The sequence below is a fragment of the Vanessa tameamea genome, chromosome 20 (genome assembly GCF_037043105.1).
Source record: "Vanessa tameamea isolate UH-Manoa-2023 chromosome 20, ilVanTame1 primary haplotype, whole genome shotgun sequence".
NCBI lineage: Eukaryota > Metazoa > Arthropoda > Insecta > Lepidoptera > Nymphalidae > Vanessa > Vanessa tameamea.
Window position 1 is genome coordinate 9980284 of NC_087328.1, and position 26502 is coordinate 10006785.

Genomic DNA, 26502 nt, shown 5'->3' on the forward strand with positions numbered 1-26502 from the left:
AACATATACAATTTAAAAAAAATAGGTAATTTTTAAGCAAGGAAAAATAAATGATTATTATAACTATGGTTTAACGTGACAAAGCAATATGACGCAACGAAATGCCTATCACTCGGTTCGATGTCGAGGATAATACTTGACGAATCGTTTAGTTCTTAGTGGCTGCTATATGTGTAACGATGGCTGTATTTAAAACAATATATAATAAACCCCATTTAACTATTGATGTCGTTTGGCCGATATCTGTCACAGCGGACAGTCTCAGGGGAGATCAGGCAACTACGCAGGACTTTATAGTGCACAAGTGTGTGTGCAAACTCAGATGCACTCTATTCCCTCCCTCAAAATCCGATGGGACGGCAAATCCCGGTAGGAGATAAGGCGCAGGACCAACACCTTTACGTGCTTTCTGAGGCTGTTACTGAGAATTTTTCGAGAGAAAAATTCAATAACTTTTTATCGACCCGACCTGGGGTTTGATCCTCATATAAAGCCACTAAACCAACGAGGTACTTAATCACCAAAATATAACTAATAATAATACCGACATAAAAAACACCGCCATGAATAATTTGTTTGTTTTCATTAACCCTTCGTTTGTTTTTCACTGAAAACTTTACACATAGATCAGTTTTTTTTAAATATAAACTATTGGTTATACATGTGTTAATATATTAAAGCGTCATTAAAGAATATTTATTTCTAAGTTTCGTTTTAATTTTAATGATAATTCCATGGTTAAGAAACTATGCGCTTCTAAACAATGATACGTGTACAAAAAGCAGGCTATTGTCGAACACAATCACTACCATAATTACATTCGTAATAATTCTAACAATTACATCGAAACGCTCGGCGCTCAATGTCTCGGTAGTCTGATAAATTTTATTTATTTGACACTAAGGTACAGTACGCTAGACCCGATAGCTAAGTAAATTTTGACGTCTATAAGCGTCAACTGGTCCAGAAATAGTCACATGAGTAGATTGGAAACGAAAACGAAAATTAGTTTCATATATTAAATACTTCGTCGAATTGAAGTGGATGATGTATGTGAACGTGCGATGTCGACGTAATGACCTCGAGTCACATGACACGGCGATGTCAGAATCTGACCCGGGCATTTGTGAACAAGTGTTGACTTTATACCTCGTGTGAACATTTTTGTATATTCTTAATATATTGTTGTCTAAGAATGTAAGCTTTGACATGGTAATTACTGTTGATATTCTCATTCGTTTCCTATAGGGCAATATGAGTTGGGTAAAAATTGGTGTCCACCGCGTCACATTAGAGAAGCGTAGGGTAGTGGTAAATTGAGCTCCTCCTTTTCTAAAGGAGAGGAGGTCTAGGAGGTTACTTTACATACATACATATTTACTAGCAATAGCGCTGTATTTTTTACACAAGATATACACGGATAGTGTTCATTATTCGAAATAAATATTTAAATATACATGCTATATAACATGTAATATTAAAAAAAAGTTTGTAGGAGATACGGATAGCAAAACAAAATATAAAATTAATTAATTACAATTAAATCAGCGTCTATTACATGTTGTTCATTAAAATAACTTTCTTTCGAGGCAGTAAATTAATATTAAAAATCATAAATTAGCAGTTGACAATGATTTAATATAGATTTATCACCGGAAAGTGTCCGCTGGACAGATTGACATTCGCCTTGAAAATACAAGTCCAGCTGGTTTTTTAAATCTGTTATATAAATCTGTAATGCCGTGACCACACTTGCGGTTACAATACTTTGTCTGTAACAATACTAGTTTATGTTATAGTCAGTATCAAAGTGACTATTATTATTATTGTGATGTCAATGACCTAGTCCCTTATAAAATAAGTGACGATTAGAATTCTTGTTTTGTTAATTGATAATAGTCTATTTAAAGTAAGCGTAATTAAATTTTACCAAACTATATACATACATTTATTATTATATCCTTGATTAAATTTTCGATAAATTTTTCAATAGTACTTTCACAAGTGTAGCCTCTCCCTTATATTAATTTATTCAGTTGCAAGTATTAGGAACGAATATCGAAAGCGAAAATATTTATAGATAATATATTTCTAAATACATAAACAGTAAGTTCGGTCGTTTGGACGGCAAAATTGTAATTTATATATAAAATAATAAAAAATATATCGCTTAAAATATTCAAAATTAAAATTTTTTTATTCAAATGGATATTGAAAAGTACTTTTAAATTGACTTCGACTTGAGTATTTTTATATGTGATGTGATAGTGTTCTGATCGATACTATCAGCTGATAAAAATCCACCATAACTTGCTAAAAACATCCGTTGGTTGAATTAACCGCTGATTACGCACAGTTATCTATGAACAATATTCCTCGCCTATAATTACATCGTTTATGACGTCACACGTGACTAACAGACAAACATAGGTGCAACACTTTTAGGTAAATGACGTGATCGTGACACAATCAGTTATTTTTAATTGAAAACGAACGCGCCAGAACTATTTGAGAAACAGGCTATTAACTAATGTCAATAGTCTGATATTTCACTAACGGAAACATGACATTCTGGCTTGTCACGTAAATAGTACGAAGCGCAGTTATTTATATAACAATATTAAATTCTAAAACCTCCGAAACGCACTGTATCTTTGTGATGTGATGTCAATTTTATGTATATTCATTTAGTAGTTTTATATGTTACAGTTAGGCATTACAAAAAAAACCCTCATTTATTAGTAAATTTTTGCGGTTATTACATTCGAGAATCGATTAGTTTTGCTTCGAGGCGTAATTTATAAATCCGCACACAAATTCCTAAGGTAGCCGTCACAGTGACGTTGGGGAGTGGCTAATATGCCGATGTCCATGTAATCCATTCCCCTTGAGCATGAGCACTCACCATCAGGTAGAGGTCCTAGTACATTGCTCTTAAAAAAAAGAAAAAAGATTAAGTAGCGTTACAATAATGTATTTACTTTGTATCTGTTAAAGATAGAGCCTTTCAAATGTAAAAAATATTTCTATTTATTTCTCGGTACGTTCACATTTCTCATTTCTAGGAGACATGAGAACTTAGGACATAAGAAAACGATAGCGTTGTGTAAACGTAAAGATTTCAGAAACAATCACAGCTTGCAATCTATCAATAATGCATTGCACCGAGGCCGGCCGAGCCCTTAAAGGAAATCTCGCTCTGATAGACTAGGAAATCGTTACGTACATTTCTTTGTTCAAAAGCCGACGTGATGTGGCCTTTAACAATATAATTAAAGGAACAATACAGCATAATGACTGAAATCTTGGGAATTTAATGTTTTGTACTCGTTAGCGGACCCTTACAATGCCATGAAAGGTGTAATAAACGATGGTGAGGAATAGTTTAATTTAATTATGTCTGTGCTGATATTATAGAGCTGAAGTGTTTGTTTGATACGCCCTAATAACAGGGCTTCGTAGTTCAATTTGAATCTTTTGCGTTTGATAATCAATTTATTGAGGAAAGATTTAGACGACATATGGTGGAGCACTTAGTTTACACAATTTTAACAATTACTTTCATCTGTTAATACTAAACTGTTATAAAAAAATCATACAATGCCTGAAATATTTGTAAAATAAAACACAAATATGTCTACTATATGATTGTATATGTTTTGGTTACAGAGCTGGCCGGAGAAGGAGAAATCCACTAGCATTATATACAGAAGATGATGGCAATGACCTGAGCGACTTGGGAATCGGCACTTCTAGCACCAAGAGTAGCCTCAGCGAGGACTGCGATACGCACAGCTTAGCCGTGAGTAACTATATAGATTTAATAAAAAACATTTGATTAGAAGTCCTGTCTAATATTTATTACCTTCGATGTCCTTATCAATATTGAATGTTGTAAGATTCTTAAAAAGTTGTCACATTTATAGTTTTGCATTTTACACATTTTGGAAAATAATTTAACAAAAAATATTGCTTGCTTACAGAGTGATGGTATGGATCTTGAAAAAAATCATTCAGATATGGAAAATATATCCAATTGTGATAACAATCGCAAACTGGGCTCCAGTGCCAACGAATACGACACTTGTACGACAACGACCATCAGTTCTCCCGAGCCCGAGGAGTACACGTACGAAGGCGCTATAGAGGGATATAAGTCGAGAATAATTTCACAAGCAAATAGCAACATTGCCAAAACAGCTGTTAATAATAATTTTAAAGAAAAATCACCAGATAAATCAAACGGTGACATCAACAGAATCAGAACGTCAATAAGCAACAAAATTGAAGAAAAAATGTCTTCTTTTCAGCAAGAGAGAGCAAACGATCTTAAGAATAACAACAAGAAGGACTTACCTAAAGTGAACATACATCAACGAAGAGAACAGTTTGAACGAGAAAATTCTCAAGAACCACAAATAACAAAACCAAAATTACCTGACATGGCAAATAAGAAGTCGATAAAAGAAAGGCTATCGAGCTTAGAAAAGTTTAATGAAGAAATGCAAATTCAGAAGTCAACAAGTGATTTAAGCAAGTTACCTGTCGAAGTAAAACCACTAAAGGATAGGTTGTCTTCACTTGAAAAAGTAAAATCTACGCCCGTAGATCTAGACAAAACAAAAAGAATGTCTAATGGTGACCTCAGCAATACCCGGTCGCTTAAAGAACGTTTATCGAGTCTTAAATCACAAACGTCAGAAGAGGAAATCAAAGTGACAAAAACTGAAGTGAAAGAAGTCTCTATGAGCCTTAAAGAACGTTTGTCATGTCTTGATGCAGCAAAAAATAAGGAAATACCAAAAATAGCAATCGAAGAAGCAATTAACAATAAAATAAAAGAAGATCGTGATAACAATGACCTTAAAGAAAATTTGTCTGACAGTTCGCTCAAAATGAGCTTATCGGGAATTGAAAATCAAATGCAAAGTTTCTGTCGCTCCCTCGATAGCTTAGACATAAATGGTCAATCTTCTCCTAATTCATTCGAGAGAGTTCAGAGTCTTGAAGATTTTGATTGCGCTGAAATGCAAAATAACACTGTTCAGAGTGACATAGAAACCGAAGATAGTGGTATCCATACCGCTAGAGACTCGTGTGCACCAGCTGACGATATTGCTGATTTGACTCAAGTAGCTTCTCCTATTGGAGAACCTATGGCTGAAGTATCTGAATATGACTCTTCAAACGAAGATGGTGCCATGACTCTAATGCCTACCAAGATTGAAGAACCCATGGAAATAAACTTTAAAGCTAATCAAAGAACAATAGAAGATATTAGCATCCAAGAAATGGATGAACAAGAGAGTAAGGCTGACAGTGATAGTGCTAGTAACTACGTTCAAGCAGTTTCTCAGCCAGAAGACTTTAGTGTCACCGATGAAGTGACAGAAATTCAGATGGACAAAGAAGATGAAGACACATTGAAGAGTTTGGATAACCAAGATTCCAGTGTAAGTCTCAATGAACCCCTGTCAACTACATCGGAAGGCGACACGGTTGTATTTGAGGGGAAGATGACTATTCATTTGAACTTGAATGAAATTTGCAACAATCTAAGCACTGGTGCTGGGAACAGTTCTAATACTAATAAAATATATTCCAATGACTCCACTAACAACAAAAGCATGCCAATGGTAACTGTCTCTAATATTACAACTACTACTAACATTTCACCAAAGAATTCCATTAAACCGCTTAAAACTAACATAAGAGCATCTGGCGATAATTCGCTTCATAATTACGTAGATAACTTAACATCGTCTGACAATTCATGTAACGTGGCCTCTGAGGCTCAAATCAATTGTGATTCATCTCACATTCATATACCACTTGAAAACCCGATTTCCAGTCCCGAAGATGAAGTAGCGGTAAGTAACTCGCAAGATTCTAATCCATTTTGGCAAAAACGAACCAAACGGTGTCTAGAACCAAACAGACGAAAAACAATACTTTTTATAAATAATAAAGTAACAACTGTTAAAACTGTAACCACTTCTAGTAAGAATAAAGGTAATAACGCAAGCAATTAAAGGCCTAATAAAGGTATATTATATCAAAATTTCTTCACCCATACGCATTTTCATGTATTGCATTAAGTATGCAAGATTGATGAGAATACCAGTCATGGGTATAATTTTCTAGAAATTTTATGATCTCTTTATTTCCAAGTCGATGTGACGGTCTTCTGTTCATCAAAAAAGGTCCTCATAAATCCCTAAACTAATGCAATAGGTCACGTAACAGTACTGAACTCATTAATCAATAAATCGTAGTTACATTGTGTCTAAAAATCCGTGTGCTAAATAAGAATTACATTTCTAGTGCACCAGACTGTCCGTTTCAACGACGGACATCAGTGATCATTCGTAGTGCCTAGATTTATACAGGGTTTGTAAAACGTAGTGCCCGTATCATTATATCTTTTTTTTTCTAGATCATTAAGTTCCGATGTAGACCCCATTTTACTCATAGCATCTTAGAATATTTTTTTTCTGTACGTGATATCTGTAAATTCATTATCGAAATATATGTTAAACTGTTATATATGGGTTTTATTTATGTATTTTATATTCATGTATCCTCATCAACGCGCCATTCATTACGAGCGATCATAACTATGATAAGGAAGGTAGTTTTGAGTAAGTAGGAAAAATACAGTGTGTTTGTTAATGAAATATGAGGTATGATAAAAACTAAAAACAATGCTGTTATCTGAAGAGCTCCTATCTAAAGCAAACTGGCCTCTTATGATTATAGCTCAGTAAAGCGATAGATAGTGTTCTAAGTAGGCATATTTCTATTGCTCGATTTAATCAAGTTTCTATTGTATTGAAGGTTTTTCGTTAGGATCTTTCTTCGGCTTATGGTGATGGGTTAATGCAAGGTAAGACATACCGTGTGTAGTGCTGCGCTTCGTATCTAACACGCATTTTCGCCGCATATTTTGCTAATCTGTGTCATTTGTATAATACGCATGTTCTTATTTTATCTTATATGCCTCGTTCTAGTTAATTATTATTTAATTATTATTCGTTTACAAGGTTTCAGTTTTATGATTTTGTCAATTTTAATTTAAAGCTTCTTTTGTTAATTTCGAAGCAAGTGATGTTATCATTTTAAAGAATTCGTTTTAATATAATTATTTTGCAAAACTTCAGGTCATTGACGCTTTAGAACTAGCGTTCCAAGAATTGGATTCGGAGGAAAGTGTCAACGTTACAATGGATAATGATAACAAGTATAACGGAGACTACGCAGAGGGAAATGTTGATAAAGTTGATAATTTACTTGATTTTGATATCGAGAAGAAAGTGTCTGTGACACCGTTGTATGAAAATATTGATATATTTAATCAAAATAGTATTGTTGATGTTGGAGCGTTCCCACTAGATCTGCCCACAAATGCTTTAGAACCACCAAAAGAAAAGCCTCCTCCGCCACCAATGGATGATAGTCCTGAAGATGAACTGCTTGGAAATGTAAGTGTGTTATTTACTACCTTTCTTCCAGGTTTATAATCTGCGTTTAGATATTTTATGTTTCGAAAAACACAACTGAATTTTAGGAAACATTTAAGAATCAAAAGAGAGTTATTATAATGCTATCAATAAGTAGCAGGAGCTTTATGGATAATATATTAAATAAATTTACAATTATTGGAGCCTTGGATTTGTAAATTTATTTTTGAGGTAAAAAACAATAACGCAATAACTATTATTTTAGGGCAATTTCAAACATACAAGCTCAGCACGTCGTATCAAGAAAGAGATCCGAAACAAACGCACTAGTTTCCTAGGAATTGAGGGACAAGTAGACGATAGCTACTTAGACGTTGATCTGAAACTAGCTCCGCGACCTGACATCACCTCGTTTCTACAAGAGGAGACGAAGATCGAGAAACTTCTCTACAAAAAGACGTTATCCCATGACATGGACGCCAAGCTAAGAGACAGTCGAGATTCAGGAGTGGATATAGATAGAGGTCCGTCAGCTGAAGCCTGGTACAAAGGACAATCTTCCCCAGAAACATCTAACCCTCACAGTAGACAAAATAGCGAGGTATATACTGCTTTACCGATTCTAATTATTTTGTTTTAAAATTGCATTGACGACACCTGGTCGACTAAAAAATAAGACTACTTTTAGTCGGCTAAAAATATCCACCCAGTTGAAATGGAGCGGTTATCCTCTAGGCTACATTTTTAGGGATACCTCGTTTCATTCTCAATGCGTCTGTATATTTTTATGCGTGTTCTTTGATGACAATTTATATTTAGTATCGGATTTTTACGATACTTTATTTGCGACTTTTTACGACTTGTATGATACAATTATATAAATAAAATTGAAGTTAATAACTATACTTTGTTATTTTTTAGCCTTACACTCAAATAACGGTAACGTCAGACGAAGAAGAAGCCACCAAAAGAAATTCTGAAGTGTTCTCTAAAGCTCTAACAACGAAACTGACAGGCTTGACTGAGAACGGTGAAACTAATGAGAACAAAATAGATCATTTGGACAAAAAATTACAACAGCAACAGGTAAGGTCCGAAAATTGAGACGATTGCTCCGTAAACCTTCACACGATCTTGTAGTTTTGAGTAGAACTCTTCTAGAGGTAGTTGGAATGGCTTTAATATTATATAAAATGCCTCGTGCTACTTTAATTTCTTTCGTCGTATAATTGAAGAGAAATTTTTGTTAGTCCAGCATTTTTGTGTAAATATCAAAGATTATATTTAGTTCTTCTTTTTGTTTTGTTATTATGGGTGTAAAATCGTAAATATAATCGACCCACGAAATCATTGATTTTGATTCATAATTATTTATAAAAATATACTTTATTTTTGATAAGATAATTAGATTGTTTCTACGTAAGTTTAATTGATCACCTGTAAGTTGTATAATCTTTATTTGATTTTGTTATATAAATGTTAAAATTACAAAAAAAAAGTAACCTCTTAAAACGGTTTTGGTTGTAAAAACGGTTAAGGGATAACTATAACTATAACTATGGTTCATCAACTAAATTGTACATTCGGAAGACAGGGGCAAAATTCATGATACTTTGAACCCTGTTTTGCGAATATCACCTTTCTCGGTTCAGGTATAATATAAATTACATCAAGTAAAGCGACTATAACCACAGCTTCATAATGCTTGTATTGTACTTTACGCACATACATTATCAAAGAAATTTCCGCGATGGTTTTATATAAGATTGATATATTAGATTTGTTTAGTTTGAATCTTTATGTATTTTATGCTAAAATAAATATTATTTATTACAATATATATTCTGCCTTTCATTTAAACGCTGATCGAACCTCTTTGTAGTTAGCGGCTTGTTTAGCACGATGCACGTTTTGCGTATATATTGTTTTTTTTTTTTTCTTCTTTACATTTAATATGAGTGTTGCTATTTTTAAAAATTGTTTTTATCTTTTCCTATAACTGTCATACATTATATCAAACATTATGTTAAATCGAAACTATTATATTTGTATACCATTTGAATTTAATAAATGATGTAATAGTTTCACACAAAAATCATGAACCATTTTGTCGTGTGTAAATAACATAAGATGGCCGCGGGGCTGTAAATTTCCAGGCGGCTCAAATGTCTCGCACTAACGAGGATTGGCCTGACGGGCTCTTTGACGATGCTCATACGAAGGTGACTGACATATTTTACACTAAACAATAATTTTTAATAAACAATTTTCGGTTTATACCTACTACAGTAGACAACGCTAACTCAAACTATTTTAACGCTACTCATATTGTAAAAATTTAAAAACATTCATACATAAAGGTAAGTCATATCGATCACTATTTATCTATAAACCGAAAATTGTTAGTAACTAATAATCAAATTTTCATTATTAAATAAAAAATAAAATGCACGCGAGCTTAATCTTTGCACTAAACTCACACTAATTAAATAACTAACTAAAGAAAATGATTTAAATCAAATCAAATCCAATAGGAGGTACTGCGTTTCGAACGAGAACTACTCCAATTAGAACAAGAAGAGCTTAAAAGACAACGCGAGAATCTTCTAAGAGACCAGAACAGAATAATACAAAAGTCCGTTCAAGACATTTCAACGGCGGGAGTTCCGGAGAAGCCGATCATTCACAGAGTGAATAAGACTAAAAATCAGAACTACAGACACTCGATGCCAAATCTTTTAGTCAGCGAGAATTACGTGCCACCAGTCGTTGAGAGAAAAGTTATCGACGAAGAGATGAAGAGAAAACCATTCGTGTCCGAGGAACATATTCAGAGCCACTTCGGTGTGGAAGAAAGTCGGAAATTGTTGTTCAATGATAAGACAAAGTTCGCTGAGGTTCGGAGACCAGTGCCTAATGTGATGAGACCTCCGCAACCAATTCTTCCCCCAAAACCAAGAAGTCGCGATTCTATTGAAAGGGAAATTACGATGAGGTGAGTTACAACTGACATGGTTGATGATAAAACTTCAAATACTTTTTTTACTGTTTCAACATTGCTATAGATCAGGAGAAGAGACCTGAGATGGCCCGATGGTTAGAACGCTGTCTTCCGAATCTTCCGAGAATCTTTACCACTGATTGCGGGCTCAAGCACCACTGAATTTTCATGTGCTTAGTTTGTGTTTATAATTCATCTCGTGCTCAGCGGTGAAGGAAAACATTGTGAGAAAACCTGCATGTGTCTAATTTCAATAAAATTGTTACACGTGTGTATCCAATAAACCGTATGGGAGCAGCGGGGTGGAATATGCTCCAAACCTTCTCCTCAAAGGGAGATGAGGCATTAGCCCAGAAGTGGGAAATTTGCAGGCTGTTACTGTTTGCTGTTTTTTGTAGGAGAAGAGAGAGTAAATTGAACTTTCTCTTTGTATATTATTAACTCGATCAACAGTAGCAATAAGAGATACGTGCCAACAGGTTACATATTTTTAGTTTTGTACAGTTTGAAAAAAAGCTTTGATATAAATTATGTTATAGAAAATAAAAAAACTAACACCATGTTTCAGGAGTAGTCGATTACCATCCGCGGTGGAGTACGTCAATGTTGACCGGAATGCTGTTCAGATGCGTCAGAAGGCTGTCAACGGTAATGGACAGTACCATCCCATGACCAGGCATACGTTACAGGTGACATACCTACAAATCAGATATAAATTTTACTATTTGTAAGATATATCTTGTTCTAGTTTGTTTTGAACTAGTTCCTCCGCGCGGCTTCACCCGTTTGCTAATGGAGGGGGGGGGGAGTATACTATTTTCTGTATCCCTTGAAACGTGTATGAAAATGTAATGATGATCGATTGAGTAGTTAACATATAAACATAACAAACAAACGAACTTACTTTCCAATCATAATATTAATTAGTATATAGTGTAACAGAAGAGTTTCTCAGATATGAATTTATATCATCTTCAGTAATAGATAAAATGATTTGAAGCTTAAACTGCTCTACAGGCATGCTCAGATATGATGCTCTTTAATTCCCACAAGTCATGCAAGTCTCACGATATTTGCACAGTGATGATATTTACACTAGATAAACTACAGAACTCATACGGATGTTATCTGAATAAAAACATGTTTAATTTTAATCTAATTATTAGGTTTGCTAGCAGTTGTTAAATTTTGATGATACAATTTATTAATTTACATACTAATTACTTTCTAAATGTACAACTATATTAAAGCAAACACGACATGTACGATTAATATATACATCCCGTTTAAGTGGTTCTAATTTGACAAAAATGTAAAAAATGATCACATGGTAGGAAAAATTAATAATATTACAATTATAACAATTAGATTGTTTAGTATAGAAATGTTTAGTCGCTTTTGATGTTAATCTATATGCACAATATCATTTGTCGTGTCTGACTATCGATATACTCCCTTAACTTGACGACCGCCGTGGTCGAGTAGTGTGTACACCGGTTTTCATGGTTTTCACTCCGAGGTCCCCGGTTCGATTCCCGGCCGAGTCGATGTAGAAAAAAGTTCTTTAGTTTTCTATGCTGTCTTGGGTCTGGGTGTTTATGGTACCGTCGTTACTTCTGATTTTCCATAACACAAGCTTTAGTTACTTACATTGGGACCAGAGTAATGTATGTGATGTTATCAAATATTTATTTATTTATTTATAACTACTCGGCGTATAAAGCGGAAATTTGGAATATAGTTTTATTTTATAAAGTAAGCGTTCGCTAAAGAGGTTTGTAGTCATAATAATTTTAAGGGGGAATTTTGTCTTTGTTCTTTGGAACATTAAAATTTTCAATTCTTATTTTTACCCGTACGCAGTCGGGACTGCTCGCTAGTTTGTTTGTTTTTGTAACATCGTTTTATCTGTAAAAATAGAAGAATTGACCAAACTGGAACAGGTTAATAATATTATTGTATCTCTATTTTCAGGCTCTCAGCGCGGCTCCTACACCCAAATTGATTTCAAATACAGACTGGATGCAAACTCGCAACCAGAAGCCGAGGCAGAAACCAGCCAACTTCAACTACAACCAACATTGGCTGATACAGGTACTGTCAGCAAAAAATATTTTTTGTTATTTTATTCTAACTCATGGTGAGTTTTTTTCAAGTTGACAGTTACTCATTTGTTTTGCGAATTCAGTGCACGTTTATCTAATGGCTAGATCACTACTATCTCAGCTGCTCCCGGGCAGTAAGCTAGGCCTTACGATTATTAACCCTAAATCAATGAGAATCAAATGAAAACAATTATGATTAACTTATATAATGCTGCTCGTCAGGAGGCGGAACAAAGGCGGCTTCAGGAGCAGCGCGCCCCGCGAGCCGCGCGCCCGCCCCCCGCGCACCTCTCGCACGCCAAGTGAGTTTATAACTGATGTAATCCTTAGAATTGGATAAAAAGATTTTGGTAGATAGAATTTTGTAAGCTCTGCGCGTCTGCGCTTGGAACTCGCTGAACAAATTTCAGTGAAACTGGGCTAGGTCACACGTCGAACAATAATTATTAAGTCAATGGCCCAAGTATGTAATATCGGATGAACGTAGCCTTAGCTGTAAGCCTTGTGTTGTATTGAATGGAGATTCGAAGTCAAACAGGCTAAAAAGATTTCTAAATACGAAATGGGGTGAGTGCAAGAAAATGCCAATGGTGAAACTTATAGGCTGTGAAAGTCCCACAAAGCGTTTACTATTTTACAAATCCATTCGTATTTATATATGTTATTAAATTAATAATTCCATTAAATTCCAGCCCGATCATCGGTCAACATCTCGTGCCCCAAGAGAGACGCGTGCGACCAGAGCCGATACCCAGGGCCGACATGCCGCGCACCGCTGAACCCAGAGAGGACAAAATGCTGAGCGTCAGTGGCCGGCGGAAATGCTCACACTGTGGAGAGGAACTCGGTAAGCAGAGGTTACACTCATAAGGACTTCAAAAAAATACCCAATTAAACTACCGTGCAGTATGATGCAGGAGATATTATAATGCACAAATCGGTAGACAGACGTTATGTCCAAACCGGGATACATTTTTTTACGATATATGTAGGTGGACGGACAAATGACCGATCTGATGTAGAGCGGGCACCATCGTCACAGACATTAGCAGAAAAATAATGCACTCTTTAAAACACCAATGCTCCACCGACCTCGGTAACTCGGAGGCCCACGGGGTCATTCAAAGTGGAGCACCCCGATACCACGGCGAGACAGGCCCGGAGGCGTAACGCGCAGGCGGTTGCAGGGCGCGGCGCGGCGATGATCATCGAGTCGCTGTCGCTGTGCTACCACGTGTGGTGCTTCTCGTGCGCGGTGTGCGGCGCCGCGCTGGGCGACGGCCGCGCGGGCGCCGACGTGCGCGTGCGGGCGCGCCGCCTGCACTGCCACCACTGCTACTCCTCCGACGACGGCTCCAAGTACTCCTGCGTGTAGCCGCCGGTCGCTCTCGCTGCTTCCTTCCGACCTATGTCCATGTTGCGAGTGAGAGATCAACTTCCGGGCCTAATCGTGTTTATCCTTGTGTCGACTGTGAAACAGAAGGAAACTGATAAATATATTATATATTCTAAATATTATATCTGAACAAGTTACGTCGAAGTTTCCTCCCAACTTTTATCCTTACCCGATACCGCACCGGATCCCCTCCGCACGCGTGTGACGTCCCGCGTGCGCACGAGACTCGTCTCTGGCCTCAGCGCGCTCTGAGCCCATTATTGCACGCTTTCGTTTGCCCCCCCCCACCCCGAGGCCGTGTCGTAGACTCATTCGGTACTATATTTTGGTCAGGTTGGAAAGAGTACTTTTTGTGCACGCAAAATATTTTCTCTTGATCGAAAATACTAAATTTTGCGTCCTCGAGGAACTCTTTTCAGCCGTCGACTACGACACTGTCCTTGAGATTTTCAATAAATCCTCCCAACTCCTATACCTTGTTCCGTATTTGAATATTATATTTGCACGCCTATTTGAAATCATAACCTTTATATTTTAACTGTAACTGAAATTATCACGTGGGTTTATCCCTTTGAACTTTAGATCACCAATATCACTCGTCTGAATCGTTATGAGAAACAAAACAATTTTTTATATAACTTTGATTAATATCAGCGGAGCTATTCTGTAAAATAACGTTTATACGTAATTACTATGCGTCTGTTTGTAACTTTCTGATATTTCACGATAGTTTTGTTTCGAGCCCTCATAGAATATCTCTACAAGTTTACGGTCTATTTAAAGTATCGAATTGACAACCTTTTTTTGTAGATTTCTTTCTTAGAATATTATTTTGAATTTCACTTATATTGTGCCATGCAGTGACTTCTTAATACTTAATCCCTTTGATTCGTTTTATCTTTAATGTTAAAGAATATAACAATTGTAACTAATGAAAAGGAACGTATTCTAAATACATAGAATTTTGTATAATTTTGTAAATAATTTTTAATTTATGTTAGCGTGTGTTAATTTAGCTTTAATAGTTAGTACATTAGCGTTAAGAGAACATTTAATCCAAAAATGATTATTGTTTTTATTATTGTATATTAATGATTTTCATTCGTATGTTACTCTAACATTATTTGTTTGTGAAATTCTTACGTTTTTTAACATAAATATAAATGTGATTAATTATTATTTTCCTTACGTTATAATTATGTTAAATTTCGATGTTCATTGTCGATCACCCTGTACATTGTGTATGTGAGCTACAACTGTATATCAATAAAATATTACGAACTTTATTATTTATTTAATTTGAATATCGTTAGTTTTAATATTCACAAATATTCAAACAGGTAGTGAAAATCCTGATTCAATATCTTATCTATTACAATCACAAGTAAGTGGTACTTTGGAAGTAAAATTAAAGTAGATACGATTAGTTTACTGGAAAGTGTGATATTAAAAATAAATATGTATGTTAGTATTGCTAAATATATCTGAGTAATTAGCAGATCACATGGAATATGTGAATCTAAGGTTTGTTTATATTTATCCTTCTTCGTAGAATAGAAGCGTTGCACTTGCTTATTGTTTATTTGTGGTTGAAATTCTACCACACACCAGTTCGTGAAGAATTACATCAAACTTGAAAGAGTGAGGAAAGTTTTTTTTTTATATACATACCTCAAGAATTGTGTTTTACAATAAAGAGTAAGCTTACCTTTCATAGAAACGGCTTAAAGGCCATGAAGGTGTGCCAAGTCACTGAATTTGTAATATATTTTAATAAACTAACGCTTAACATAATTAAAATGATATATATAATAAATAAAACATATTTGAAATGAACGTCAGGCCTAAAACGCCAAGTTTCCGACTCCGCAAAATCAATAAGTCCTTGATGGTAAGGTACTCGTTTTTATAATAAAATTCCACGGGCATTTTTAACTTTGCCGATTGATAAATTCAACATCGTTTATAAATGAATATTACTCAACCTAAGGTTTTATAAATGATAAAAAGCTCGTAGTTAGTACTTGTTGATTTTCAGGCAGGATATATTATATTAATTTGGTTCTATTTGAATGACATAATATTTAAATGTTGGAAAAGAGTTACCACTGAATTTCTTGCCGGTTCTTTGCATAATCTATATTCCATTCATTTAGTAAAATTGTCTTATATGAAGTGCCTAAAAATACCGACTTAAGTTGCTATTAAATATATTTTCGTATATAAACATAATCGGGTTTTTCTATAACATTTATGATAAAGGCATACAGTGTAATTCAATCGATCGATTTCCTAAAATATAATTATCATCTACGTACTCAGGTTTTTCGTTAACAGTTACTATTTTTTATTTACCTTATAGCCAACTAGTTGTCGCCCGCAGTTTCGCTCGCGTTCTGGGGGTTGTTCGTCGAGTATTTGGTATAAAAGGTAGGTTATGTAGCCGAGGAAGGCCTTGGAATTCAAGCTTGCTTTATACAAGTTTTATCAAGTAGTTGATCATTTACTTGACACACTATTCCCAGGCTCTCATAATCCTGGTGCTGGGGGTGCAATATGTTCAAGAGTTCGACCATCGGTGACGCACCCCAGAAGGTCAATTAAATATTTTTTTGAGAACGAGTCGTGCTTAAGACTTAGCCTAAGCCCTTTGTAATTATATAAACAGGTTCCATGTAAAAAAAAGTTATATTATATCTGTCGTGTAGGACGTCCTCAGGCACGGTGGGGTGACGATTTGCGCAAGACGGCTGGCAGGAGCTGGATGCGAGTTGCCGAAGAAAGACCACAGTGGCGTGCATTTGGAGAGGCCTGTGTCCAGCAGTGGACGAATGCGGGCTGATGTGTGTGTGTGTCTGTGTGTGTCGTGGTTATTCTTTAAATAAATAAAAAATGTTTAATTATAAATATTATTCGTTTTTAATACATCAAAAAATATTTTATAACAATTAACTGATACTTTTGATGTTGTATCATCGATATGTCTAATGTAAATTAAACCTGAATAATGTAAGACATATAAAATTGAACGACGGTGAATTCTCCATCGTGCGTATTAACGGGTAAACATTCAATCACCTAAACTTGGAAAACGTTTAAACCACCACTGGTTAAAATCGATATTTGAGTTAAAGTGGCACATTATAAGCTACTAGGTGTACGAATATTATACGTAGAAAAATCAGACTCAGAAGAGACACTAAATAGTTATTACAGGTGAGGGGGGGGGCGGTTTGTACGTTAGATGACACAAGCATTAACTTAGATCTTACGATTTCACTTAATCAGTTTAATAAACGTAATAATTGCAAGTCGCCTGCAATTTTCGGACTCTTGAGAGCGAAGGTAAGATAGATTAAAGTTATGTTTCTAAAGATAGCAATTTCTTAATGATTTAAGAGAACATCTCAAACTACAATTGGTATAATACCGGATAATACCGGATAGCTGTGGATTCTGTAAAAGAAAAAGGTATTTATCCCATATCGATATATAAATTATTATATAAATATTTTAATTGATTTTAATCTTTTATGAAGTATGGCAAACCTTTATCAACATATATAAAATACTTATTACAAGGAGATTTAAAAAAAAAAAGACCTAAAGGAAATCCTAGGCACAGCTCTTTAGTAATAAAGTCGTCTACGTAATTCAATTCGAACAATGAGGATTACATGTGGCATCCGCTAACGTTATCAACGTGAATTATGAGTGTACTTTTCAAAATAGCATGGTTTTACAGAACTATGACTAGTATTATTATCACTAAGTTTTAATTTTATTAAAATACTAATTACATTATACATATAGTAACTATTATTAGTAAGTCGTGCATGGACCCTTTTTTATGTCGTTGGTAAAACGCATTCGCCGGTGAGTCCTAAGTACCATTTCACGTGGGTACCAATGTGGAACTCACGGGTACCAACTGCGCAGGAATACTCACTTAAAAACCAGCAGTACCCCCAGCAGGGGGAGTCATGGGTTCGTATGCGCATACTGCCGTTTTCGCCATAGACCTAACATTGCCTTCTGGCGTAATGTCAAATATAACAATTCTCCTTACCAATCAAAGACAATGAGGTTTACATATTTTTGTTTTTCTACACCTATATTATACAGAGATAGAAAAGAGTAACTGCTGAATCTCTCATTGCTTTCGGTTGAAAATAAATCGTATCATTAGGAGTTTTCCGTTTAAAGGTCTTGTAAATGCCTATTTGAATAAAGTAAGTTTAACTATTACTTTAATTTTCATTATGCGCACTTAAAAAATGTGAATTTAATGACACTTTTTTCGAAAAGGTTATATTTCGACAAGGCCCAGCTTCAATTGTATATCAAACAGCCAGGCTCAATGAAACACTAATATTTAGGTATGTGTTATATCGTTTCAGTAAACAATGAAACTCGGTAGGTATGACTGGTAATTTTCTCGCTTGTAAAATTGACCAGTTAAACCCTGGTCAGTCTTGTTTAATAATTGACATGTTTACCGTGAATCTGCGTCATTCTTCTAGAAATACCTAATTGCTTCTAGCGTACTTAAGAATAATAACGATTAGATATTTGTTTTTTTCTTTTTAAATGTAAAATAATGAGAATCGGCAAGAGGCTCATCTGATGAAGTAACTGCCATCGCCCATGGAGCTTGACGGCCTTGAAAGAATGTGTAGACTCTTTTCTTAGAGAAACCCAAGGCATCGAATCGGAAAAATCGCCGGCGAAATAGAGTGGTTGTGGATAAAATTATATTTAATATTTGATAAATAGAACAATACATAAATATATGTATATTAGGTGGGCTTAATGCTTAAACCATTCTCTACTAGCTAACTAGGAAAACCGGGAATGAACGTGTGTAGGTAAAGCTTAAAAAAATATATTTAGCCGGAAAGGAGTCAAAATATAAATAAAGGTGATATACGAAATTCATCGATTTAAATGAATTAAATGCAATCATTCTAAACTGACTCTTGTTAATGAAAAAAACAAGTTACACTTTTTAAGCTTACCGTTATACTTACGGTACTGTGGAAACTTACTTTTTGTACCATTTACAAGCCTTGATTAGTTTCGTCAACTTTTAAATAAGCCAACGTATTTTTTTTTACATAACAGAACCTAATTATTTAATTAAGTTACATGAGAACTTATTTCAGTGGTAAACTTATCAACAGTGATCTGACAGACCGTGGTCATCATCAAGAGTCTTGTCAACTGGACTGTTATGGAACACAAACTACTACTTTCTCAGATTTATAATCCGATGGGACTGCAACTCCCACGTGATCAGAAAGAGTTCATGTGCAGGACCAATAGCAGCACGAGATTATAAACACTGCTAAGTCTCACACTTCACCATTCCTTTGTAGAAATTGGCAATAACGGGGACTTAAAAGCTAAAGGCTAAGACCACGGGATCTTCACACTTAGCTAACTTAAGCTCATAGACCAACATCAGGCAGCCAATATTATACATATAAAAATTTTTTTTTTTTCATATCTCCTATGCACTCAAATTAAAAATGTCTGAACTTTTAACTCAGTAGCTTTTTATTTGTACATATCAGGTTAAAATCTCGGACTTCGGGATCAGCTGACTTAAAACTTACCAACTAGATCAATGAGACTGTCGGTAAAAACAGTACCAAAGATCAAAAAAGAAAAACTCGTCCACATTAAAACAAATGCAATGATTACATAGAATACGTACTGCTAAAACCATGCAGAGGATGTGAACAATTGTGGTCATTAAAGCTATTCCTTATCTTTGTAAGGATATATCTTCTAAACGTACCAGGAATTGACCTTACGTTAAGGATAAGGTTACACGGAGTGATTTATTTATAGCTCGTACTGTTGGAAAGAAAAGCGGGAACCGGAATAGAATAAGAGAATCAAATGAAAATTTAAAATTTCGTTCATTTGAATTTCACGTACAACATAAATTGCTTTTTATTATATTATAGGATGCTAGGAAGGCGAATAAGGAATTATTAAAGTAAAGGCTTTTAATGTCTCTCTGCTGTCCAGCAGAGTAAGGTATTATTTTAAACGCCGGGTACAAGTTGAGTTTGACCGTGTTGTGAAGAAGTGTTCCAACCCACAGAGGCAAAAATAAAAGTTATTAAGATTTCAACGAGGAAATCAATTTCTTAGTGAAGGCAATCCTGTTTAATTGAAACTATAATATTGTGCATATTATTTTAAGAGTGAGATTTTCTCTTATAAATCTTAATCACTTTTATTTTTTTCTCTGTGGGTTGAAACATTTCTGCAGAAGACGGTCCAATTATAATTTATGTAAATTAGGCCCATGGAAATTCATTTGTGCTTTTCTGGGTTTAAACTCGCAATCATCGGGTAAAATTATGTTTTAACCATTTGCTAACTAAACTGGACGTTGCGAAAATTGCACTCAGTAAATGGTCAATAATAGTATCCGAAATTAATCAATAATAAACGAGTGGACTTTGTTACTTAAATCGCTATGAAGTTCATGGGATCGTCACGGCCTTGGATGCTATAGTGGAGGATTCAATGATCAATACGACTATGACCAATTTCATTGTTGATACACAAAAGCGTTTCCTGTTTCATTGGAAAAGGTTTGGTAACTTGTTGTTACCGAAAGTTTGTGGTATACGCGGGAATTAAGCATTATGCTCGTAACTAAACCAGAACCGCTAAATTAACACAATTTTCCGGATCAATGAAGAAGTCACCGCCGGACGAAGTGGACGCCAATTTTTTAAAGTTTGGGTACATTTGCCTTAGTTTGGGTTAAGTAATTGTAAGTATTGTACATATTGGAAGATTACAGATGAGCATAAGAGGATAATGGTTCATGTTTCTTCAGAAAAGACCAGGACCGAGTCAATGAAAAAGTAGTCGTACAATAATTTTATTAGTCAATAAATCAGTCTCTAATAATTTTAAATTTAAGATTGGAATATAAAAATGTGCACCTAAAATCAACGTCAATCATTTAAATAATAGAAAATGTATATCTAAAAAACACGCACAACATGCTGTCTGAGAAGCTAAGATGATTTTCGAGAGAGAAAAAAACAACAGAACCGCTTGATTTGTCTGGTTGCTATTAATAAATCTGTTGTTTGAACATGCTTAAACAAATACCGCTTCAATTTACACAAAATAATTCACTCGAAAATAGCTTCTTCTGCCTTGTTATCGTATATTAATTTTAACATAAAATTTCTCGTCGTCCACACTTGAATAGTTTTGTGCTCAGTGTTCACATTAAAAAATACATCGTATTATAATGCAATTGTTAGATTTTGCTGCACTTACAACGATTTACTTTTAAAACACATTGACATATTAGACATATTTAATCCGAATTTCCCACCATTTAAAAACATTGTATAGATTATTATATCTTCGATTCAATGATTTTAAATAATTAATGATCTATTAATAGATATTTCTGAATTTAGTTTTGGTTCGATAATTTTGTTTTAATTTTAATTATTTTTATTGTGATAAATATTCAATAGTATTTAGATGATTAAATTATTAACTATTATTAATGTTACATGATTTTAATTTGAGTCGAGATGGCCCAGTGGTTAGAACGCATGCATTTTAACCGATGATTGCGGTTTTAAACCCAGGCAAGCACTACTGAGTTTTCATGTGCTTAATTTGTGCTTATAATTCATCATGTGCTCGGCGTTGAAGGAAAACATCGTGAGGAATCCTGCATGTGTCTAAATTCAACGAAATTCTGCCACATATGTATCCACCAACCCGCATTAGGGCAGCGTGGAATATGCTCGAAGCCTTCTCCTCAAAGAAGAGGAGGCTTTAGGCCAGCAGTGGGAAATTTCCAGGCTGTAACTGTGATTTTAATTTATTTTACTGTAATTTATTATTTTTGGTTATTGTATAAAAACACCTGACTAAATTAATATAATTGTTATGAGCAAGCCGTGTACATATTCTACAGGAATGTAATTAAGTTCAAAAATTCGTAAATGTATGTTCTCATTGTATCGTTTGTGTACCTATGAATGAATTAATAAATTAAAATAATCTACATATCTCAAGGTTCTGGGTTTAAATCTCGTGTTTTACTATTTAAACTATATGTTGTTTTTGAGTACTGAGTACCTAGATCGGAGTTAGTCAGTTTTATATTTCCGTGAGGCGAAAAGCACGTAGGCCTCTTTTCGGGATATAGTTCCAAACCATTAGACTATAAAAGGAAATGCCCACCGAGGTTTTGGTCTGAAAATTAGCAACCTTAGCTAAAATTAGTTCAAGAATATATTATTTATTATATTTTATAATAAGAATAAATACATTATTAATTAGTACCATTTCAATCCCTTTATTTGTAGCGGAATGTTAAAAAAAACCTATAAATTAAATTGTCATTTGAAATGTTTTATTTTAGCTATTTACCAATCTAGCTGCGGCAACTAATTCGATTGGAATAGCTTGTTGGAATAAGCTCCAAACATTCTTATCAAGAGAAGAGGAGGCCTTAGCTTAGTAGTGCCCACTACTTAGCATTCACAGACTATTACGAGTACTTACTTCTTAATAGCATTAGGAAACTCAGTCGATGGTCGCATTTAAATTAAAAGCGACGCTGAGTTTTACCAGTAATTAATGAATGAAATAAAAATAATATAATTAAAAAAAAAATAACTTTTTTTATGATCCCGTTGTTTTTACACATACATTATTTAGAAGAAGATATTTACAGTCGTTATAACACAGGGTAATCGGATAATATGGATCAGAGTTACTTGCCGGTTCTTTTCGGTAGAATCTGCATTCCGAACCGGTGGTAGCTTCCCTTAATATAGTTTGTTAAATGTCGATACAAAAGTGCTTGTAAAAGCCTTCTTGAATAAAGTATATTTTGATTTTAATTTTGATAGATTTTTACCAATAATGCTTCTTGTTTAAAAATAATTTTATTTAACAGTGAGTCACGCGTTGTTTCTTACTTCTGTAATTTGTTAGGTTATAAGCTTCGTCATACCTTACAATGACTGTTCATATTCAATGTTAACCAATAAAAAACGATATCAAGTATACACTAACGATTAAAAAAAACCACTTTGTAGTTCCGGTTGACGCTTATTTTATTACCGTTACGTGGTAATTGCAATAAAACAAACTTGATATCATATATACGTTTTGGTGAACCAAACGTTAGCGTGATTCAGAAATTAGATTTTCATATAATTCTCAATACAATCATTTATTAGTTTTTACGGCTTAACGTCTAATGTAATAACATAAATAAACATAATCAGCCTGTAAATTTCCCACTGCTGGGCTAAGGCCTCCTCTCCCGTTGAGGAGAAGGTCTAATGTAATTTCAAAATAGAATTAACGAACGACAGGTATAAAAAAAAACCTTATATAACACCAAGAATACTATACAAAACATTTATAATTAAGTTTGATTAGTAGTAGGGGATTTCCCACGTGTTTCTACACGTTATAATTATAGAACTATACAATAGATAATCGTTTTCAAGTGTTTTATTAAAATCGAGCTCATTTTACCTGTTTCGGGACAGTGGATAGCTTATAGGGCCGTAGTGCTGAGCTGCTAGCTTCATGCAAATGAAGTACCCAGTAGATCGAAACAGCACGGCTCTCTCCGGCCGTGTCGTTTACCGTTTCATCGTATCTTGAAAGAGGTGGAATACACAATGCACCTGTAATTTCGCTAACAAAGATAATCTTCTTCCACTATTCTTTTTTTTTTTTATTTATTTATTTATTTGACAACATCAACAAGTAGTACAACAAAAATACACAGTAAACAAAAAGTCATAATAAGTAAATGGATAATTGCCTACTTTGTTACGCATGTTCTAAGATTACTTGGTAATTGAAATATATGTCAACATTGTAAAAAGCTAATTGATAAAATAAAATTAATAAAAATAAAAAGACAATAGGAAAACAGTCTAAATACGGTTTTATGTCAAAATGTTAAAAATAAATTAAATTAAGCAATATTATCGATTTTAAACACAATGTTAGAATTTGTAAAATGTCATAATGAAAATATAAAGTTTGAATTATACATAGGAATATTAATTATATAAATATATATTTAAACGGAAGGACAATTTATACAGAAGTGCAGTATGTAGTCATATTTTGTAAAAACATCTTGAGCTCGAAATTTTCGAAATCACGGATTTTTTTAATATTTGTATTCAGGCTCGCCGCTCGATGTCCTATTACTTATGTTCTCGGGGTCTATTTGGTTGTAGTACTATAAGCAAGTCCGTCTGGGTAAGTAGCACTCATCAGATATTTTACCCTCATACTTCATATCGTTGTGTTCCGATTTGTGAGTGTGTGCGGTGAGTGACGCACAATTTCTTAGCTCCCAAAGTTGGTGACACATTGGCAATGTACTTTCTGTCCCATTTGCTGTTGAAACACTTGACCTTGGAGTAGTAGTGCAAAAAGCTTCATTAAAAGTACATCACCTCGCCTTTTTGCGTCCACTTGTGATAGGAGGGCTGGTTAGTTTTTTGCTCAGAGGATCCGAATTGCGATTCAACGGGGAAACGCTGCTGTCATTCTTGCCGCCATTCCACGCGGTCATGATTTAAATAGTAACAATTTTTTAAATTAATATTTGTATATTTTTAAGGACTTAACTTTAATAACTTTTAAGTTTGATATGTATTTCTGAAGGCGGAATGTCTATGGACGATGGCGACTTACCATCACGTGTCCCATCAATCGTCTACCAACAAAAAAAAAACAATTAAAATTTTGATTTTATTTTTGATTTATTTTATTTATTAAGAAAATATATTTAATAAATAAATTAACCCTAATTATCACTTATTTATATGTATATTTTTTTTAATTAAATAAATATAAATGTGATCGTGAACATGAATAATCATGTATGAGATATATAAAACCTGCTGTCTGACACGCCTATTATATTACATCGAAATAAAGTCGTGACGAAAAAATGGATGTAAATAGTTGCAAAGACTTGGGAGCTGAGCCGCTCGACCGGCCATTGTTAATAGCGTTTGATCGTTGTAAAGGATCTTACAGATTAGCTGCAAGCAAATGTTTAAATTTGCTTAAAAGTACATGTTAGATAGTCAAATGTTTTATTAATCACATCATTGAGTTTCGATTAAGATTTATTTTATTTTGAGCTTTTATTTATTTTTATTTCATAAGTCAACGATCCAAGACCTTTCGGCCCTTTTCAAATACTTATTTATTGTAACAAAACACTAAAATTATATATTATGTAAATTAGCAATTAATTAATTATAATAAATGTTCCAATGATAGGTGAAGTAACCCCCTCCCCCCTCGATAAAATTTACTCCACCATATTGCTCCAACAGGTTGGTGAATTCCACACATTTACGGCTACCTTTATATTCAAATTGCAGAAACTTTCGTCACACGTTCGTCGTCGTGTCGGCGACGTCATAAAATTCTCGATGTATCCGTTTGTGCTGACCGAATAATTCGTTATACATGAATACTATTGTATCATAAAAAAGGCCTTTACCGTTCAAAATAAAGTCTTCAAGATACATCTACGGTTTAATTATCAGTTTTCACTAAAAAAAAAAATTAAACCTCGTGTAAAAAAAAAATTATATATAAGGGATATTACTCAATACAAGATTATATTATAGATAAAAAAAAACGTGGATTTAGTATTTGTTGATTTTTAATCAGAATATATATATATCGACAATTGTACTTTATTGACATACTGTGGAAAAGAGTAACTGCTGAGTTTCCTGCCGGTTCTTCTCGGTAGAATCTACTTTCCGAACCGGTCGCTTTACATTTAATTCAACACTGTAACATGACGATTCAAGAGATGCTTTTATGAATATACTTGTATAAAGAATATTTTGATTATGTTTTAATAAATAAGACACAACAGTCGATTTTAGGTAAAATATAAGTTGTAAACTTTTTTGCGTACCAAGGGATCGAACTTTTGAGTTGCAGCCCAATAGTCTTAAGACTAGATTATTCTTAATAATGGAAATATTTTTTATCTATAATATAAATAGTCATTATTATAAAATAATAATAACAAAATTTTAAATGGGAAGAATACAGATTTAGGATGATTTACATCACAAGCTAAATGCTTTTCTAGCGAAGCCGCTATTTAATCAATGTACCAAATAATAATAATTGAAAATTTCACAGAGTTCGATTTTTATCTACAATGACTATAGATCTCTCAAAATGTATGTGACGTCTAAGCAAAGACAATTATTTGACAATGAAAAATACAATTTTATGGTTTAATTAAAACTCTTCTTATTTTTATACAAATTTTTTTCTGTCCATGCACGTTTGTGAAACTCTTTACTCATTAACATTGGACGAGTTCAACCAATTCAAATCTTGAAAAATCAAGTAAACATTTTAAAGAGCTAATAATAAAATATTAATAATTTTAAATAATACGTTATTGTGGTTAATTTTTCGCCTCCTACGTTTTTATACATATAGTAT

General features: G+C 34.0%; 1 protein-coding gene across 5 annotated transcripts in view; it reads left to right on the forward strand.

Annotated features, from left to right (window-relative positions):
* The window catches only part of Smash (smallish), a 146432-nt gene extending 131184 nt beyond the window's left edge, over nucleotides 1-15248 (forward strand). For 3 of the 5 annotated variants that reach the window (XM_026627423.2, XM_064218042.1, XM_064218041.1), the window contains 12 exons: nucleotides 3670-3802; nucleotides 3984-5636; nucleotides 7161-7481; nucleotides 7726-8061; nucleotides 8382-8546; nucleotides 9617-9682; nucleotides 9995-10455; nucleotides 11030-11150; nucleotides 12436-12555; nucleotides 12789-12868; nucleotides 13259-13413; nucleotides 13754-15248. In XM_026627423.2, coding sequence (XP_026483208.2) covers nucleotides 3670-3802; nucleotides 3984-5636; nucleotides 7161-7481; nucleotides 7726-8061; nucleotides 8382-8546; nucleotides 9617-9682; nucleotides 9995-10455; nucleotides 11030-11150; nucleotides 12436-12555; nucleotides 12789-12868; nucleotides 13259-13413; nucleotides 13754-13941 — 3799 coding nt within the window. In that variant the 3' untranslated portion in view covers nucleotides 13942-15248. The remainder of the gene's footprint in view (nucleotides 1-3669; nucleotides 3803-3983; nucleotides 5637-7160; nucleotides 7482-7725; nucleotides 8062-8381; nucleotides 8547-9616; nucleotides 9683-9994; nucleotides 10456-11029; nucleotides 11151-12435; nucleotides 12556-12788; nucleotides 12869-13258; nucleotides 13414-13753) is intronic. The other 2 variants (XM_064218043.1, XM_026627424.2) reach the window with 2 other exon arrangements.
* The last annotated feature ends 11254 nt before the right edge of the window (nucleotides 15249-26502 follow it).